Below are 21,486 nucleotides of genomic sequence, written 5' to 3'. Positions count from 1 at the left end.
ACACGCAGCGATGCGGCTAAGCGACAGGGGGCGCTAAAACACCTCGCCATTTACAGTCAACGAGGTCGCCAAGAAGATTACAAACCATTCACCGAGATTGCAAAATTGTAGAACGTGAACAGCGACACACGGCCTCTAAAATCTAGCAATGTTTTAGTAGGTTAATGTTCACATTGAAACTTTTGAAATGCACAATGCATTTTATCTATTGATCCTTAGTAGACTGGATATGTCCAAATATGGACAAATTATGCACAGGAAGGGAAGAAAATGCATAAAAAATGAAAACCAATCCCACCCTTGACACAAAACTAGATTTTATTTTTTTACAGTTCAATCAGAAAATAAATGTTAATCTTGCCCTGTTATAGAATTTGTACAATTTACAACATACAAAATAATTGGTACGGTTACAAATGCATAACTGTACTTGATCATTACTGCTTCTAGCAGAATAACAATGATTCAACATTAGCTGATACTCTTCCATTTGTATTGTAAACTCGTTAGTAGTGCGTTTATAGTTGTACAATTTAATTTGCTGCTTGTTTAATATTTCCGCTCACATCTATTACTTATATTTCATGTCAGTGCAAGATATAGGTGTGCTGAAATGCAGCTACACCAACACATTTGCATGCATAATTAGAATACAGAAAAAAAAAATAGAAAGTGTAAAATGTAACTAAAGTACAATTTTAACATGGAGACCAATTTCTGCTACACAAGAAAAAATTATCTGAGTCAAAATTGACGTGAACCGTTAAATTATGCGCTAGCTAAAATTAAGTAAATTATTACAAAAAATTAAATATATGTATCAGTTTTAACTTAGTTTTACAATTTTGATTTCTTATCAAACCACGATTTTATTCTTGTGAAAGAAATGGGCTTCCATATGAACGCATATTGCAGATGTATTCAAAGTATCAGTGCAGTGATGTAATGTGAGTATCTGTTTGTAATGCTTTATCATAAATACATAATATTGAATAGATTTTAAATGTATATCAAAATGCACTAAAATTGTATATGTATAAGTCAGCAGATACCTGATTACAATCAGTGTAACTGGTCTGGTTTAGTTATGAGCTGCAGCATGTCAGTGAGAAATTAATAATTTGCAATTCTTTGTACAGACACAATAAAACACTTCTTACACACACAAAAACATGCTATGCATAACCGAGTTAATGAAAATTAGCAAGCTAACCCTCAAAACTAAACCCTCAAAACTATATATATATTTATTCACTCCCACGGATCAGCTGATCTTCCTGTGAAACACACTTCCCCTTACTTTCTGAGTAAATATGTATTAAGTTCCTCATAGAGGTTAATGCAGTTTAAAACGGATTACAATTATTAAACAACACAAACTTTAAATTGATTTATCTTTAAAAACAAGGCAGATTAAAACAACACCTCATCATTCACTCAACGATCATTAAAAACATAATACTCGTATCATATCCAGTCAGGAAGATTTACAGGAAATTGATCTTCAGTTGAATACTGGGCGTGTTTTTGCTAATGACCCGAGGTGCTTGTGCCTTAGTGTTCACGCTCTCCTGGTTGCCCTTGACGGCTGCCTCCAGCCTGGCTTTCATGTGCGGGGATGAGGCCATCAGCGTTTTGAAGACAGCTGAGTGCTGGGGACCGATGCGCATGAGGTCTCTTAAGGCGAACTCGTGCAGCGAGCGAGAGGCTGCTGGAGCCGATGCCAAAGCATTCTCATCCAGCAGGAGAGAGATGAGGATGGGCAACAGCACAGCCACCAGCTGTGGACCTGCATGGTTAAAACACACACGTAGCGCTAAACAGTAATGTAACATTTTGCTAAATGTAATGTAAATGTAAACACCCAATGAATTTATTTCAGAAACTACAGATGTTTGGGACTAAAAATACATTCCTAGTCACTTACGGTGAGTTTCGTCTGCAGCAAACACTAGTGCTTCCAGGGCTCGGATTGCATCTTGCACGGCCTGTAGCTCTGCTGGGCCTTGAGGACGCCTCTTTTCCACTTCCTCCAGTTGTGCCACCAGACGGCCCCCCAGAGCTAGAATAAATGGCCTGCCTACTGGCTCTGGGCCTTGGAATAAAGACACTAGCAACTGATAACTTCTGCTCAGCACCTAAATGAGAAATATTGAGGCATAGTGGACAAGAACACTTACAATTTCATGAAAAATAGTAGCACAGCTCTTTATTTAAGCAGCCTGATGTTTACTACCATTATAAAAAAAAAAAAACAATTCTGAGAAATGTTTTTGAAAGAAGTCCATTCTGCTCAGAAGGGTTGCATCTATTTTATCAAAAATGCAATGAAATATTATTTCAATTTAAAATAACTAAAAAAAATATATATGTGTGTGTGTGTGTAGACACACACACATGCGATTGATGAACAAAATTCTTTCATTTAAAATTGTCTAACTTACATTCAGTAAACATTGACTAAGCTTTTGAACTAAGAATTTCTAATTTCTAATCTCTTTACTCACCACAGGGTCCTTTGACTCCAGACTGGCTCTGAATTCCTGGATGCAGCGTGTCTGCAGGGGCTCCACAGTGGTCACCTCAGCACTGGAGTACAGCAGGAAGATGGTGAGGGATGTCAACATAGTAACCTCATCCACTCCAGGTTCCATTTTATCTGTCCAAAACAAACAAAAAAAAAAAAAGTTCCTCAAATTACTTCTACAACATGCTGAAAAACACAAAAGACAGACAGAACCTACCTGTATGCCAAGACTCCAAGAGCGTGTGCAGTGCACATCGCAGCAGTTCAGTCCAAGCCCCACGACTCTTCTCAGCTCTGCTCATGGGAGAGGTGAGAACAGTGCGCAAGGCCTGCAGGATGCCTGGTACCAGCTGTCCACTCTCAGCTCCAACAGAGCCCTTCACCGCCTCTCTCAACACCCCGAGCAGCAGATAGAGCACTGTGGGCAGCACCGACACACTGCCTGTGGAAAGAAGAATAAAACGCTGTCAGATCTCTGATCATTTTTGGATTAAATCGGATTTCATAATATCTACATTTTATGTCACCTTGTAATAGAGAAAGAAAAAAAAAATCCTACATGGAAACTAAATGAAAAGTGGACTAAAATGAAGTGGGCAGAAGGCTGTTTTTTTTTTTTTTTCATAATCTGAAAGCTCTTATAGCCGCAGTAATTCTCTGGATCACTTACCCTCTGGTGAACAGATGGAGGGCAGTTCTGAGAGGATGGCCAGAGCAGATGTGACGAGTCTGCAGTCAGTGCTGCTGAGGAAGCAGGTCAGTCCTCCCGGCCCCGTGGGGCTGCCAGCCAGTTTGGGGCTGAGCTGCGGAAGCTTCCTCACAAGCGTGCAGAGACATAGCTCCAGCGCTCCAAAAACAAGAGACTTCCCAGGCACCAGGCCACCAGTGTCCCGTCCCTCACCAAACTCAGGAACAGTTTCCTTCTCTGCTGCACCATCATCGACTGACCAAATACAACAAGGACAGATTAATTCAGAGGGCTATTTAAGCTTTACACTACTTAAGCAAAAGTAGTTTTAGAGACTTACCCTCTGCACTGTGGCGTTTCTCTTTGACATGCTCCTGAGCAGCACAAACAATCTGCCGCACCAGTTCTAGCACAGCCAGTTGAATGCTGGGAGATTCCCGAGTGACTATGAGCCGGTGTAGAACGCTGAGCAGCTCCACACTCAAAGCCTACAGAGAGAACATCACACACACTTGTCAGAAACACAGAACGACGAACAAGAAAGACAAACACATAGTAAATGGAATTACAAACACCAAACCACAAATCTCAACGCATCACAATATCTTAATATATTTAGCGAGGATGAAAACAAGGCTGTGAGGAACACACTTGAAGTACAATGGCATGCACCTCATAATAGTTCTAGAACCCATAATAACAACTTTCAAAACTACTGAGCTTTTTTATTTTGGAAAAAACATTTTGTCAGCTGAACAATTGGGTTGATATCAAAAGAACACGTCTTCATGGTGACTTCTGGTCCGTGTTATATAGAATACCTGATCATTGCCTACTTTCGAACGGGGCCAAGGCACCTCAAATAAGGCCTGCAGAGCTTGAAGACAAGAATTGATGTTTTCCATTTGGTCTCCCAAGTGAGGGGAGCACAAAAACTCCACACTGATTCCTGAAGGGAAAAATTTCAGTGAATTAAACAAGACCTAAAATATACATGTTCATTTCAAATTTAAGTAAAATTTGTATATGTAAATATATCCTAAAATATCTCAAGTCTTCACTGTAAGAGATTCATAATTATCCCATGTAAAATGACAGTTCTCTGAATTTTCAGTTGTCTAGCAATGAACACCCTATAAATCTTGAACTGCCCATTTATTAAAACAGAAAATATTAACTGGAGCTCTGTACCCAGGATCAGGTGGAGACGGTCAGTGTTGACGTCTTCTGGGGATTTGACACTGCTCAGTGAGGTGGACTGGCCCATGGAGGTGGGTGTGACCGGTCTGGAGAGGTTGGCAGGTCCCTCGTCCACCATGATGAATCCAGTGCTGTTGAGCCAGAGAGCAGTAGCGTGGAGAATGGTAGCCCAGGCACTGTAATAATGTGGACGGGCCTGTTCCAAGGTCTCTGCAGTGTAAAACGAGCCACCTGACAAATAAAGATGCACGTTAGAATGACATTACAGTCTTACTCCACTATTACTATTGTTTGAGCGGTAGTAATCTGCATTATTAAATTGAAAAATTTAACTACTGTTCAAAAGTTTGGGCTTAGTAATAGGCTACATATTTTATACCTTTACTAACCAAGGATGCGTTAAATTGATCCAAAGTGACATTTGTAATATTATAAAATAATTCTAATTTTATTTCTATTCAAAGAATCCAAATTTTTAAAACGTACTGCTATATCGATTTATTATTTTCAACATTATTATTAATAGGAAATGTTTCTTGAGCACCTCAGAAACTATAAATTATTTTAAGGATCATGATATATTGAAGATTGGAAGCATGGCTGCCATCGCATTGCTATCACAGGACTATCTATTGATGGGGTGAGTTTTTAGAAAACCTGTTTGCAAATAGTCATTTTTTTTAAATATTTTTATTTGGTTACACTAGAGGCACACAAATTACAGTTATTTTTCATAACCCTGATATGCTAATTTACTTCCAGATTTGATATCTACTTAATTGTCATAAGATAGGTGTGTAATCTGAGAAACCGAGCACGGGTAGTCACCTGTGGAGGGGAGCTGACTGGAGTATCGTGAAGGAAGGGTGAGCAGGGCATGGTCTTGAAGGGCGGCCAGCCATAGGCGGCTCAGGGTGGCAAGATCAGTCTGAACCAGTTTGAGCAAACCAGTCCCTGCTGGACCTGCAGTCCCAGCCTCATCACTCTGCTGCTGGAGATGGCTGCCTGGACTCTCCCTCTGCCTGGAGCCTTGGACCGCTGTGATATACACCTGTAGAGACCCATAGATTTACTCAGGTTAGATCAAAGTTTGCTGTATGATACACCATGGTATAAAAAGTGTGTCCATTATATTTTATATACCGTCATACTGCCCGTCCCTAGAGTTATATAATTGGCTATAATTGGCTGATTTAATAGTTGGTGATGGTGTTCAGTACCTCCGCCCAGGCTTTGAGCACAGCCAGCGTCTCCATGGTGAAGGTGCTTTCATTATAAAGCTGATTGGCGACGTCTCTCCCCACCTGCACCTTGGCGAGAGAGGAAGCCAGAAGCTGGTGTACCCTTCTCAGATCACGCAGGTCACTGATGACCCCACTGGCGATCCATGCACTGCAAACCTGAAGGCCAAAACAAAGGTTCAGTCAGAACTCATCACTAGCGGTTTTCAGCAGTACAACTAATGCTACAAAAATAACATATTTGGGACAAAATACATAACTTAAGACTTAAAACAGCATGTTTGGTTACATGGTATTTTCTGGTAAGGAGAAAGGAGAAAGAAAAGGTGCATAATTATAGATAATGAGGCATAAATTCTTTAAACAGCACACCTGGCAGGCTTTGGCAGTCACATTTGGAGGGGCATCCACATGGAAGGCAGGTCTGAGCGCAGCTCCAACCTACAACATCAAACAACATGATTTAATTCATTTAAACCAGAGCAGTCAAATGTTTGCAAGGTTTCTCATAGCTTTACTTAAGTTGTTCCTACGTACGGATCAGAAACTTTTATTTTATTTTATTTTAAATTTTTAAAAAAGGAAAAAAAAAAATACAAATATTTAATCATCTGATAATGGTGGCTGGGAGAATGCAAACATAAAATATAGCTTTAATGCTGTATAATTCCCATACATTCATTTGGTCCGTTTCATAGCTTTGACCATTTAAAAGTTCTGGGTCTTTTTTTTTTACACTCATTCAAACATAACTGTACTTTTTTTTACTGTCCAGTGTTTTTATATACTATACGGGATTGATGGGATTGCCTACAACCAAACTCAACTGACTAAGTTTATTAAATTGTAAATTAAGAGGACATGATATTGAAGATGTCACTATTTGAAAAGAGTGCCCCCTGCTAAGCCCACAGATAACCTAATTTAGTGTAAGTGATACAGGCTCTCACATGCACACGCACTTAGTAACAAGAGACTGATGAACAAGCTCAGGTACTTCTGCAGGGGTTCTAAGAATAACAGCAGCTTTGCTGTACAGTTCTGAACATACAGTTCAAATATCCAAGCATCCTCTACTTTAGTCTTCAAAAACTATTATTAAGCGATGCAACAATCTTTTTTGGCAAAAACCTAAAATTGTCATAATGTTTGTCTGCAAACCTGAAACTGAAAAACCCAATTATAAAAACATTAAAAAGGAGTTTGATATTTGAAAATAAGATATTTAAAAAAGATATTTACTCAAAGGCATTTAGGAAATATCCCATTTAATTAAGCTGCCAATCAAAGTTCATGTTTGCTCTAGATCAGCAATTTCTTTCTTTCAGAACTCTTCTGGGCATGTTCAATGTTGAAGAATGATGTTGAAAAGTTAGTGCTCACATTGGCTTGATACTGTTCCAGAATGACATGTCCAGGGAACTCAGGCTCTGGCACATTAGAGAACTTCCGGATAATGACCAGCAGCGTTTGTAAACCAGCCAGTCGGAGCTGATCGCTGTGGTCTGTGGCTGCCATGAAAGCCATGCGGATGAGGTCCGCCAAGTGGAGAACCAGGAAATCTGAGAGATAAAAGGGGTGCTTTTATTAACAGCGTTAACAAATGTATATAAAAATCACCCCAGAAGGTGGCGCTAAGACCCACTGATTTACTGAAGACCGCAAGAAAGACGTCACAGTATATAGTGTTACAGAAAATACAATTTGGAGAAGAAAGATAAAAGGAGCTATAAATTCTGACACAACAAAAGTAATGTCTCTAACCTGCAGATTCATGTAAACACTGTTCTTGAGCGAGTGCCATGTTGAAGTGAGCCAGGTCTCCGTTCTCACACTGTGCTATTATACGACACACACACTCCATGGAAAACACACGAGTGGACCAGCGCAGGTTATTGAAGGGGCCGCTGGATTCAGACTTTGCGTGGAATGCAGAGGAGTCATCGTATCGATCTCCATCCTCCTCCTGCTGCGTTTCTACAGCAGCAGCTGCAGCTGAGTCTACATGAAAAGAACAGGAAAAACTAATACAACTCTTTACAAGTCAAACTATCAAACACGGATTAAAAACATAGAATTCCTTATGAAAGAAAACAACATTTTAAGAAAATCTAAAAGACTTGTCAGATGGGTTGTATTTTACAAAAAAGAAAGAACAAAAGAAAAGGACGTTTTGCCTGAATTGAAAAATTAAGATTATTTTGTTCTCATGGTATTCTGCTCAAAGAGCTGAAAGTGAAGCCCACCTGCAGAGGCAGAGAGCACGTCTTTGCAGAGTTTGAGCCAGTGGGCCAGGTTACTCTCAGCCGCCGAGCTCATCATGTGGACGAGCGTCTCCTGAATGTCTCGGCACAGATGCGGGTCAGACTCCCTGTCCAGCAAACTGAACAGAGCCCCCTCCAATCCTACCTCCTTAATAGTGACATCTGCGGGAAAGACGATAACCATTTAACATGTAGCCCATATTGTGATAAATACAGAGCAAGCACACTTCAAGACACAACATTTGTTATATTATTTAAAACAAATGCCACTTAAGCCTGGAATACACTACACAATTTTTGTAGTCTAGTAGTGTATGATTACCAGTTTGCCTTTGTCACTATTTATAGAGCCCAATCTTTAGAAAAATAATGTGTGTGTGTGTGTGTGTGTGACAAGACTTTTTGCAATTTTGAAAGAAGCCTCACCAAACTACATTGTCTGATCATAAAGTAAAAACCGTTATTACAAATTTAAAAAACTGTTCTCTATTTGAATATATTTAAAATAAAAACGTAATCATGTGATGAAAAAACAGACTCTTCAGCAGCTATTATTCCTGTCTTTAGGGTCACATGATCCTTCAGAAATCATTCTCAAATGCTGATTTGGTTTAAGACAAAATTCCATTTTTTACATTTAAACCCACCTCAAAATGCAGATTACAGTAAAAAACCAGCAGAGATGACACTATGCTGAGCAGTGGAGGCGATGCTGACTCACCCAGTTGTGTGTTGTCTCTGCGTGGAAGCTCTTTAACCAAAGCAACTGCATGCTCCGACACCTCCACTGCTTCTCTCTGAGCCAGCTGTCTCAAGCAGGCCACAACTGCACGCCTCAGAAACAGGTATGAGCTGCACAGGTTTATCTGCACAAGCACAAATGTAATACACGATATTATAATGCAATTTAAGAACTTGGTATGGTCAAATGAATGATGAGTAGTGAATAGTAGGTCTAGTAAAACTGAAGAATAGAACAGAAACATTAGCCGGGAAAAATAAAATAAAATATTAATATTAATGTTATACTTAAAAATTGTATTATTTGATCATATAGCACAACCCTGATATAATACATAAAACATTAGTTCTGACTGAGAGCAAATAGGGTCAGTAATAGAGCGCACTGCAAATTTAAAGATCGCTTCATCACATTGTGCATAACATAAGACAACAGAGCAATAAACACTTCAGCAGACAGCTGCGGTCACATCAGTTAGTCCTGTTATGTCAAAATCATCCCACACAAACGTTCTTTCAGTGTAAAGAAGGACAGAGGGAGAGGAGAAAGGGACAGCAGGGCTACTGTCAAGGCTTGTGTTGAGCTTTAAATGATGTGACAAGCGAGTTATTTGCAAAGAATAGGACCATAAATCAAACCATCTAAAAATAGAGCATGTAGAACAAAGCATGTTTTTCTCAATTACTGTCTAATAAATATCTAAGTGTGTGTGTGTGTGTGTGTGAGCAGTTGTGTGAGGAAAAGAGAGAGAGAGCAATAGACTGCTCTCACAGTAATAAAGCTAATAGCTTGAATTGGCATGACGACAACTGTGGATGTGAATGTCATGTGCACTGTGTGGGTGGTCAGTGTTAGAAGCCTTCACAGAAAAGAACAAGCCAACCAAACCTAATCCTTGGCATTAACCCTGCAGTTAGTGGCAGTGACACTGTCTGCTCATGCTCAAAACCACATCCTTCTTGAGTTAGTTTCACACTGGGAAAAATGAGAGGGGGACAAGAGTGTAATTATAGAGAAGACGCAAGAGAAAGAAGGGAATATGAAGTGCAAACAAAGGAAAGGGAATAAAGTGGCCTGACAGCAGAGAGGCAGACAAAACCTACCAACACAGAATAATCCAATAAGATTTCCTGTACGAGAAAGGAGAAAACAGCACGGTCACTAAAAATGAGGGCAAAGCCAGGCCCGTGAACGCTCACCTCTTTCAATGACATTCATTTTTCTTCCACATAATAAAAAAAATAAATAAATGTGACAAAAGAAAACTGCTATGTCGAGCGTGTCAGCCAGTATGTCTCTCTTACACACACACACACACACACACACACACACACACAGGGTTGATCGTAGATGTTCTGTGATCTATATGGACCTGTTCGGCACGCAACTGCTTCTGTTTATTAACCAACATAAGCTTTTTGAGTTTTCATTATATTTCAATACTGGCTATATGCCATAAAATGAAAATAATTGCTACTTTGTAAATATCTGTCCAAAAATTCCTTTATAGAAAATGCCTTCGCAAAACATCTGTCTAAACCAAACTGAAATTACATTCACTTCTACACTCTTAATTAACATTTAAAGACCACAAATAACTAAATAAATAAATTAAAATAAATCAATAATAATAATAATAATAATTATTATTATTATTATTATTATTATTATTTTTTTTTTTTTTTTTTTATTACACACACACAATATAATAATAATTTTTTTTTTCCCCCACTGTCTGCAAATATTCCAAATCTGTTCAGTTAAATGTGTTGTGAATGGAGGTGATTGTCCATTGTTTGGTATGATTTGGAGTGTTAAGTGCATTGATGACGTACACAGAGGCTGGGAACCAGGCTGGCCAGATTGACAAAGCGTGGCGCAAACATGTGCAGCTGCTGGAGGCTGGAGATTGCCTGGGCCTGGACCAGACAGTCCTGACTGTCCTGCATCACAGCACAGCCCACCAGACACGAGGTCCTCACCGCACACACACCTGCACCATCACCTGGAGGCAGTTTACATTAAACAACCAGAAAGAAGCGAGCGTGTAAAGGTCTCACCTGCATGATGGCAATGTGTTTACGGGTAAATAAGTTATGCACACCTTGCAGATCCGGCCCCATGGAAGTGATGAGGGCATTCAGGCAGCGGCCCAGGCTTTGCTGCACCTCCACATGTGTGTGTGGCGTCGAGAGGAGCAGACGCAGCACCAGAATGAAACTAGCCTCCAGGTGACTGTGATACATAGGGCCTGCTAGATCCACAACCATAGACAGAGCATGGAGAGCCCACATCTGCATACATGCGTACAGGTCACAGGTCAAAAGTTAGTGCATGAACTTCCTGAGACCATAAAACAGCACATAAATGGTCTCTAGATTTATTTAAAACCGTCATGTGGTCTGTGTACCTGGACTTCAGGGGAGGTGCTGTCCTGGGACAGGGTGAAGAGGACTCCAACACAGGCACTGAGGTACTGAGGGGAGCTAATCCCACTCAGATAACGGTACACAGTGCTGAGTGCCAAAGCATGACCTGTGCGTGTGATGGCATCCCTCGCCGTCTTCAGTCTGAAATGCATTTACATTCATTCAGATAATTTCATTTTTTTTTTTTTTTTTTTTTTTTTAACAATGCACATGGCATACACTCACTTGTCAAAGCTCATGAGAGTGACGGAAACTGTGAAACTGGGGTCATTAAGAACTTGCACAAGCCTGGCCAAACCCTCTGCAGCCATGCAGCGCAAGAGAGGGTTTGAGCCCTCTAACGCCCCCAACAAGAGAGACAGTGCGGGTCTCTGAACCTCCTCTGACCCCAGTTCCCCCCGACTTGATGCCAAACACTACAAAGGAAAACAGGACAGGGGAGAAAAAAGAGAGAAGTATTATGTGGTTTGCATGCAAGCGCTTTCAATTGCTATTTTTTTTTAAACGGTTTCTTACCTTCAGAGTGCAGCAGAAAGCGGCAGCTACATGGATCTGAACAGTCTGCTGTCGGGCTCCTTTAAGCTGGCGCACAAACTCACAGAACTGCTCTAGAATCTGAGCCCTGAGACAGGAAATACAACAGATGTACTGCTCAGCTACTGTAATATCCTATTTTCCTTAGGCATGCATTATATGTATAGCTGATAGTGCAAACATTCATATGGATTCATATGGGCTAAACTGGATACTGAATTGTTAATGCTTAAATTACTAGATTTAAATTAAGTAAGCATTAGATGGTGCCAAATGTCAAACGAAACCCTAAAAACACTAATAAATGAAATAAATATTAACACTGTAATTATAATGCACTGATGCCCAAATTTACTTACTTTACCATTTTGGCTTTAAATGGTAAATGTTTTGCACTGAAGTGAGATATATTAATTATTAAACATCCACAAAGACCTGAATTAAAAAAAAATATACAAGCGAGAATAAAAACTGGTTCATATTTTAAGACTATGTTGTTTTTGGAACTTACTGGATTATCTGCAAAAGATTATAAAATATGATTTTGCGCATAATGTCACATAACATTCAGTCATTCACCTATCCATTGTTTTTTAAAAATATTATTAGTTAAATTCATAATTTCAGTCTAAATGCAGACTTCTTTTCTAAAAAAAAAAAAAAAAAAAAAATCCACTTCAATAATGTAAAATTGTATTAAAAAAAAAAAAAAAAAAAAAATTATCTAGACAAGCTGCTAAAGGGATGAAAGATGCACTGCAGGAGGACCGATGGCCCCATATGATCAGTATCATTTTCTCTCCACTGCTATGTTTAATAATGCATGGGACACGGCCAGAACAGCCCCCAATTATGCAAATGAATGCAGATGTCTGGATGTAAATTTGGCTATGCTGCATAAGAAAGTGCTTCAAAAAGCCTCTGGATCTCATTAAGGCCAGTTCCCACAAGCATTCAGTAACAGTATCAGTTCCTCCTAACAATCTGAATAACTTTAAACGGTAATGTTGGTTGACATTAGTACATCCATATTTTAGTGGATGTAGCATAAAACAAACAAACAAACTATATAAATAATTTACAAAGTGGGATGCAACATTATGAAAATGAAAGGCCCTATAGAGTTGAAGGGAGCAATCTAGTACACAGCCAACTTAATCTGAGAATTTTCTGTTTAACTATTCATCAGCATAACCTATTCATCTGCAGCATTACGAGGAGTATTGCTTGCATAAAGGTCCTAAAAAAAGCAAGTCAATGACCTGAAGTGTTTGGCAACATTGAGGTGCTTTTAAATGAACTGAACTAAAAGTACTCAGCGACAGCATACAAAAGCAGCCCTGTGGAGGGAGTCTCTGCAGTGTGGACGTACTTCTGCTGAACACCCAGGTGGGGAAAAATCACTCCAAACAGCTGGACAGCCGCTGCCGTTAAAGCAGAGGCTGGAGGTAGGGGGGTAGGAACTTCCTGGGCTTTCTCAAAGATGGTGAACGGGTCATATTCTAACGTCCCACCTCCTGAACCACCACCACGGAGCTTCAGACAGGAAAAACACAACGGGGTTAAATGTGAAATGTGCAGTAACTAGGAAACCAATCAACAGCACTGATTGCACATTAACAAGGCTATTTCCTTGATGATTCAACTATGATCTGACCTGTTCCTCTATGTAGTGCTGATCCACATCCTGTAGTCCAGGGCCCAGCAGTGCCAGGTCTTGGCTGTGGCACAGGGAGGGCAGCAGGTTCAGCTCAGCACATGCTGTGATTTCTGGCCCGGTCAGATCGCTCAGCAGCTGCTTCAACACTGTGCCAAAGCTCTCTGAGCCAAAACAACCAAACCACAATAAACAAATAAATACATATTTGGGCAATATGTTTTTGTGGGCTATTAAAATAACTAACTATCTTAAACGGCTCTCTTAAATTTCAAAACATGAAACAATTGCTGTTTTTAATACATAATTCACTTCAATACCAAGGTCATGAACACTCAATAAGTAAACGATAATGATAACCTTTTAAATTACAACAAATAAATCATCAGCACATGACCTAGTTGCTTACCTTCATATGTTTTAGGTTGAAGCATCGTGAGGATCTCATACACTCTCAATTTAAAGACAGTGGCTGCATTTTTGATCTGGCTTCCATAGGATTTAATGATAGAAGGCAGTCTAAAAAAAGTGGTAAAGGGGAACAAAATGTGATAAATATTTGTCCATCAGCATCCTACTGACATTACATCTGCATTCTGCAATGCTCGAAATATCTTCGCAATCGAGATCCACTCACTGATTGAGCAGGGCCACTGCACAGGACAAGAGAGGAAGCAAACGACTGATGACATCATCGGTGAGCAGGTCCTTGCAGTGCACCACCAGACTCTTCATTGCTGTAAGAAATTTGACAAGCTATAAAGACCAAATATTCCTATCTGCTGTCAAAAGCAAAAAAATGCAAGCAATGTTTATTCATGTGACGCAAGACGGGCTGGTGCATGAAGAAATGATCTTATCTTTACAGAGACAAAAGGAGCGATGCAAGTGAGAAGTCTATGAGATCCATAAAAGGCCCTCACCGCACAGTGCTCCCGCTCGACCCTCCAGGGTCACCTGCCAGGTGAAGGAGTCTCCACGTCGCAGCTCATTCTCCACGTCCTTCACAGACAGTGGAAAAGCACATTTCCATAGCAACAGCAATCGAGGTAAATGATGCTCCATTACAGTGGAACCTTGGAATTAAAAATATCGGAAAGAACAAAAAGGAAGATGACACATTCTTCCAGCAATATAGGCACATCTTGTCTATGTGTCTGTATGTGTACATCTATGTGGACATATTGTAAACAGATTTGTACCCAGTGTGAAGAGGGCGCTGAGCAGCAGCCAACCTCCTTGAGTGCGCTGGATGGAGATTCTGCTGTTCTGTGCTGCAGAGCGCAGCAGATCTTCTGCCAAGGTCATCACCACCTGCAACCCATTCATAGGAATGAGTGATAAGCATCAAATACAGCATTAACTATTTTTAAAACATTTTATATACACACTGCTGCGCACAAACCACAGTGTAGTTTAACGAATTAAGTCTTATTGTCTTATGCCCTTAAATGTTCTGACAATCTTAAATGGAGATACTGAAAACAATACAGAATAATGATACAATTAATAATTAACATTTGATTAAAAACTCCAGAAATTCCAGTATCATGACAACAATACTTGCAAATATCTTGCATGTTCTGCCGAAGAAAGTAAGCCACACAGGTTTGGAGAAGCAAGAGGGTTTAGGCAATTTGGGAGAAATGATCACATTAACTTTTTGTGGGATGAAGTCCCACATAAAACATTAACAAATGACGGCTAATTTGTCATCCACTTCATGATGAAGTCATTCATTTTACATTTCTTAATGTTCAGACACCAACTTCATGAGCTCAACTTCATTAAAACGAGCAGTGATGCAGAGTGGAAACTACCGAAGGGAGTTTAGATTGAAAACTGCAATTGTGTAAAAACGCCTACTAGCAAGCAACAGCAGAGACTCACTGACTGCAGTGATCTGAAATACTGCCAGCATGAACAAACCTTAAGCATATCTGATGATGCAGCATAAATAGCACCTCACACTTAGCTGGGTGCTTTAAAAAGTGGATAGGACACGCATGGATACAAATCTCATTCATACCTTGCCCTTCGAGTGTGATATTCCTAGAGGACAGAGCTGTACGGCTCCCAGCAGAGCTGCGATGGCAGCGCTGTACCCTGCCACGGCCTCTGGGCATGACTTCAGGGCATTCAGCCGCTCTACACAGCGATCTAGCAACACCGCCACCTGAGCAGGCATCCCTACGGCAACACACCGCAGGCACCAGGCGGCCGCCAGACGAGCAGATGTGCTGGGGTGAAGAAGAACAGAGATCACAGTGTCCAACATTCCTGTCGGGAAAAAAAAAAAAAAAAAACAGGGAAACTATTGAACTTGCAGTTTTAGTAAAGTTCAAGACATCCTGAGCTCTTTCTCAAATTGCAGGATGGATGCGTTAAATCTGCAGCTGTAGGCATTTTTTCTGCTCACTCCTTCATCCAGGCATTATTGTGACATCCATTAAAGTGCAGACACACACACACACACACAAAATCCAGAGATATAGCTAGAAAAACTTCTTCTGGTTTAAACTCCAGTATAGAATTACAAATGTGCAATGATAGGAGAAGGATGTTGTCTACATTAGTTTTATTGGCAAAAATATTACAGCTATTTTTAAAATGACACTACAATTTTAACAGCCATGACTGCAGTCTTCAGTGTCACGTGATTCTTCACAAATCATTACGTGTTGATAAGGTGCTTAAGGAATAATTCTTGCTATTATCACTCTTGAAATCTGCTGTGCTGCCTAAAATTGTATTTATTAATTAATTGTATATTAATAAAATTCATAATTAATATGAATTATATATAATTCAAAGGGGGTGTTTTGTTGTCACATTTCAAATATCTAAGGCACTTTTTAATTTTTAATAAAAAAAAAAGTTTGTTGATTAGTGAGTTTGTTGGTTAATATTGTATGACAAACCTATGCTTGTGTCCTGCAGTAGTGGGGCAGCAGTGGAGCTCAAGTCCTGTAGCAGACTGCCCAGCTCTAGGAGAGCACACACCAGAACATGCTGACTTGCTGCAACATCCGCAGGACTCGCACGTGCCTCCACGTTCCCCTCGTGAAGAGCTGCGTCTGACAGAAACACAGTGTACGTTTAAGAAATTACAACTCAATACCCAATGAGACCTAAATATCCGCCCTTGGCCTAGTTTCTTACCCACAACCCTCTTCTGTTTGCTGATCAGCTGACAGATCTCCTTGCCAGCTGCGATTTGGGCCTTCTCCCCCAGCAAAGTGCCAAGAGTGGCCCGCAGGACGAAGGAGACACAGCAGCGACAGGAGACGGCATCTGCTGGGTATTGGGTCGCCCGTGCGTGAGACACCCACTCCATGAGAAGAGAAAGAAGAGAGGAGAAGTGCGTTTCCAGCCATGCGCCACCCAGAATGGACACAAACACCACACATGTCTGTTTAAGAGAGAGAGAAATCAAGATCATGACCCTGGAGGAAATTTTTAAACGTTCAAAACCTTAGTCCTAACATTCAGGCGCTTCATCCAGCCGATCTTAGCCGGGATAGGTGCGATCAAAATTAAATGAAATAAACTTACATAAAACCCAATAAATGCTTTTCAAAAATGATGCATAGCTAATGGATATCTAACACATAAATAAAGGGATAAAAATTATTCTTAATTTATTCTTTTATTTTAACCTAGACATGAAGCCAGTCGTTCTGACTCAAAACGCAAACATTCAGATCACAAGGGAAGGACTGTAGGAGGGTGAGTGACCTGTGTGATGCCCACGCGCACATCTCTGCTGACTGAGCTGGTTCCCTTCAGCATGTCTCCACTGGCCCGCAGGAAGCCGGCTCCACCCCGCAGGAAACCAGAACTCAGCAGCTCCATCACCTCCTCCAGGGAGTTGCGCTTGGAGCCCGGCCTCGGAGCTGAGAGCAAAGCCACAGGAACAGCGGAGGAAGAATGAAGAGAAGAGAAGCATGAGAGAGAGTGTGAGGGGATAAATGATAGAACAGATGGGATCAAGTGGGAGGGGAAGAAATTTGCATTACATTTGAGAAAAAGAAAGGCAGTATGGGGTGACAGAAGAGAGGAGGGAATGATTTTTAAATGATCATCTGGTTTCCTCCAAGGAGGTTACTGAGATTCCTGAATAAAATCCACTCACCTATGGGCTGTCTGGGTTCTAGTGCAGATGCTAATAAAGTTCCAAGCAGTTTTGAGATGCAGACTCGGACATCATAGTTCGAGCCCTCAAAGGCTCGGAAACAAAGAGTGGCCACATTCTCTAGCTCTGTGGACCACAGGAAGACAGCCTCTCTCTGGAGCTCCAGAAGACACTATCAAAAGTTTGTATTTAAATTAACTTCATAGTACTTTTGGGGAAAGTGGAACAAAATCCGACACAAAACGTAATCTTAACTATCATAGTTATTATAATAGAAAGTAGAATTTATTTTATTGGCATTAATTTCAAGTGTTGTTTTTAACCTTAACAATGCTTTTTTCCCCAAGTTATAAAGCAAACAAAATCCTGTCCGTTTATAAGTAATATTTAAAACCTACAAAATGGAACAGAATATAGAACATAAAACTAAATAACAAAGGTTAAGATAAAACCAGAAATATATAACTTTGAATACATAATTTATAAAATATTTTACATATAGTTTAGGTTAACAAGAAGATCTTAATAAACTTAATTGTGGTTGATTTAAACATCTGTTAACAAAGAACAAAATGTGTATTCAGCTGTGAATGTAACATGTTTGTTTATGATTAGTCACTGAGGCAAGGTTTGAGTGTGCAGTACCTTTGCAGCAGCACAGCGCACAGCCATGGAGCGATCGGTGAGACACGTGCGGGCAGCTTTATAGATGTCTCTGTGACAGGATACGGCACTCACACCTAAACCCTTTAGAATCCTCTCAATACACAACATGATCTCACAGCGGCCCTGAGACTGCACACATTAACACACACACACACACAAACACATTTATAAAAGCTAGTGTCTTCTGGATTCCTATATACGACTAAGATTCCTCTTTCAATAGAAGTCTATTTTGTCTGTTTTATACTGGAAATTTTTAAAAGCGCAAGACCTTCATTCATTCTCATGCTCTCTGTAGCAAGGATATTAATGCACAAAAACACAGTAAGGATGGTAAAATAACCCATGTGACATCTGGAGATCAACCGTAACCTTATAAAGCTCTGAGAATACTTTTATATAATACTTTTACAAGGACTATTAATTTTTGTCCTTTTATGTCTTTAGACTGTTTCTGTGTGTTGATCGTGGTACCCTTGCTGTCTATGGAGGGTCAGATAGCTCTCAGATTTTATTATAAATAGCTTAATTTGTGTTCGGAAGATGGTCTTGGGTCTTAGGTTTTTGGGTAAACTAACACTTTAAGGTACGTAAGATATAAAAATGATTGCCTTAGGAACATTATTATAAATACACCACTGTTTAACCAACTGGGTCTAATTCATTTTTGTTTTAAGAAACTTAAAGTGACAAAAAATCCACATGAAATAGAAGAAGCAACTGTGCTTTATTCTCTATTGCAATGCAGCCCTAAGCATTTTGTAATGATAAAAAAAAAAAATGCAGCATGCCACGATTAAAAACACCTCTTTGTCCTCCAATCCATTGGTCAATAAAGGCATGATTTTTCACAGTGAAGTACAGTCACATCTCCGTGTTTGGCTGAACTGTGAATCACATACTTGCATGCATCCACACGTACCTCTGCGCTCTTCATGGCTTTCAGAAGGTTTGCCACGGTCTCTTTAAACGAGTTGATGAGCAGTCGTCCCAGCTGCTCATACAGCACACCCAAACAGGCCACAGCTGCCCTGTGGGGAGCAATAAGTAAACTCACTGACGGAAGATCACGTCGAAGCCCATCTGCGGAGCGTGCAGGGCACAGATTTACGACACTCACAGTCGGGTAGGCAGGAAGCTGGGCGAGTCGTCCTTGCTGCGGATGATGTCATTGCAGCGGTCCACAGTGAGGCTGGACGTGAGGGAGTCGCCCACTCGGTACACCAGAGCCAGACACTGTGCCAGCAGCAGTCGCGTCGGGGGCCCGGAGAACCCGTCAGCACCATCGTGAGCTGCTCCACCAGGCGCTTCTGGTTCTGTTTCACATCGGCCTGCCACACAGATACATGCCGACATACTGTTTACACGAGCGGCGCTCTTTAATTGCGGTATCTTGGCACTTCACCAGTAAGAAACAGACAGACACATCACTAGTCCATTCCAGGCTGAGAGACAGCCGGTGGAAAGGCAGGCAAATAATCAGGGAGTCTGTTCAGAGAGGCCTGCTTGTGTTTGTGTTCGAGAGAGAGAGAGAGAGAGAGAGAGAGAGACAGACAGAAGCGTTTCTTCGCAAACAGAGAGCTTATTGTGAACGCCCTCAACTCACCCGGTCTGTGGCAGGGAGTAGTTTCTTGAGGAAACGCAGCCACTCGAAGACAAACTCGGCCCTCTGGTGCTCCCGCAGCTGACTGCAGGCTTCCTCGTTCAGCAGTAAACTATGAGCCTGCTCCATCTTCCTGTCTCTTCTCTGTCTCCAGCTTTTCACCCGAGACCTTAACAGCAGCGCCCCTCACATTTCGGACAACTCCATCCGGCCTGAAATGAACCACAAGTTTGCAACTGAAGTTTTCACAAAGAGTCTGTGGAAAAGTTTACAGAAAGAGAGCATTAAACAAAAAATTAAAAATAAAAAGCAAAACCACACTATATAGTACTATGGTGAGTGGAGAAAACAAGATAAAAGAACCCAAATATTTTGAATAATATATTATAGGGTTTCCAGAAACTTTTTAAAAATTCCCAGTAGATTGCAAAAATAAATCTTTTTTTTTTTTTTTTGCAAGCCCAGCTACTTGTAATATTTGTTTTTTTTTTTTTACATTGCAGACAGGGTCTTTTATAAATGAAAAATATATAGCGGACTTTTAATTTTTAGGAATGTGGGTCCCTAGTTCACAGACGATCATATCATAAATATTGAAAACCCCTGCTTTACCCAAGTTAGTTACAAAGTACACAACAAAGATGATGTAAAAAGGATCTTATGCAATTAATATGACTTTACACATCTGCATTTACTGATAAAGACGTTGCTACATGTCCTGTTCCATAACTTCTACATTTAATCTGAGTGCACAAAAGTGTGTGAACATGACAGTTTATGAAGGGTTTATTATAAATAGCACGTCCGTTTTTCCAAAAGTACCTTGTAAAGTTATATGTCGCCGCTATGAATTATGCATTATGTCTACTGCGTCTGCGCAGTCTAGAAAGAAACGAGCAGATCATGCAACTAAAATGACTGAAAGAAGACCTTAAATGGATCTCAACTTCTAAACCAGATTAAGCAGGGTGAGATGGGACATTAAAGAGCCTGTCAGGGAAACAGAAATTATTTCATCTTTCCTGGATGGTCCATGACAAGTGAGACAAGCTGTCTGGAACAAAACCCTTACTTTTCTTACAGGTTTATTAAGCCACAAGGCAGTTTCTCGTGTGAATTTCGATGTAATATTTAATTTCTGTGTGAATTTAATCTGCAAATGAAAGTGTTTATGCTACTGCATTAACCTGTAGCTGTGTTCTCATCAAACGAAACAAGCAAACAAACAAACAAACAAACAACAACAAATATGTCTGAGCACAGAATTAACAAACACACACACATTCTGTTTCCGTAAACAAGTGTTTATAGTGTTTGATTTCTTGACATAGATGAGGATGACTCCAAGCTAAATGAACAGGACTCCTGGCTAACCAGATTTGCTGCCAACTTCACCCAAAGATAGTTATCCTCTGACATTTGTTTTTAACTAAACATACGTCACAAACTAAAACAGACACGCAGTTGTCAATGATTTACTAAGTGTTAGGTATTTTAGCCGAACGCTAGCTTTTATCCTATGCTAACCAATTCTCTGACATGCTAGCGAGATAAATCTTCAAAAGCACCGGTTTGCCGTCTTTTTAAAAAAAAGTATCGCGGGGAAATGTGCATTACCTGCTAAATCCGTCAACTGTGGTGTCGGCGGGACGATAGTGAGAGAGGTATTTCCCTGATCAAGGCGACTGTTTGTGTGCAATTCCTCAAAGACATCTGCTTGCGTGAAAGTGCGATACAAACTGAAGCGCAGCCACGTTAAAAAGGACACGAACGCGAGTGACCGCTAGAGGGATCAGAAGG

The 21,486-nt window shown here is 40.4% G+C and overlaps 1 protein-coding gene across 1 annotated transcript; it reads right to left on the bottom strand.

Annotated features, from left to right (window-relative positions):
- Positions 1-300: 300 nt before the first annotated feature.
- heatr5a (HEAT repeat containing 5a) lies at positions 301-21,459 on the bottom strand. The gene is given in 37 exon segments (XM_043262807.1): positions 301-1,789; positions 1,928-2,138; positions 2,508-2,659; positions 2,745-2,969; positions 3,198-3,470; positions 3,556-3,703; positions 4,037-4,164; positions 4,407-4,646; positions 5,244-5,466; positions 5,636-5,815; positions 6,029-6,097; positions 7,040-7,218; positions 7,421-7,657; positions 7,903-8,082; positions 8,642-8,786; positions 10,498-10,667; positions 10,767-10,956; positions 11,073-11,232; positions 11,317-11,507; positions 11,608-11,713; positions 12,998-13,161; positions 13,283-13,446; positions 13,692-13,801; positions 13,920-14,019; positions 14,206-14,358; positions 14,485-14,596; positions 15,312-15,562; positions 16,204-16,359; positions 16,445-16,694; positions 17,021-17,178; positions 17,418-17,589; positions 18,063-18,212; positions 19,006-19,114; positions 19,204-19,348; positions 19,351-19,414; positions 19,690-19,898; positions 21,304-21,459. Coding segments are annotated over 36 exon segments (6,093 nt in total). The 5' UTR covers positions 19,816-19,898; positions 21,304-21,459; the 3' UTR covers positions 301-1,487.
- Between the last annotated feature and the right edge of the window lie 27 nt (positions 21,460-21,486).

The sequence above is a fragment of the Puntigrus tetrazona genome, chromosome 17, assembly GCF_018831695.1.
Source record: "Puntigrus tetrazona isolate hp1 chromosome 17, ASM1883169v1, whole genome shotgun sequence".
Classification (NCBI taxonomy): Eukaryota; Metazoa; Chordata; class Actinopteri; order Cypriniformes; family Cyprinidae; genus Puntigrus; species Puntigrus tetrazona.
The sequence above is the reverse complement of the archived record's forward strand: the minus strand, read 5'-3'. Positions and strand labels throughout refer to the sequence as shown.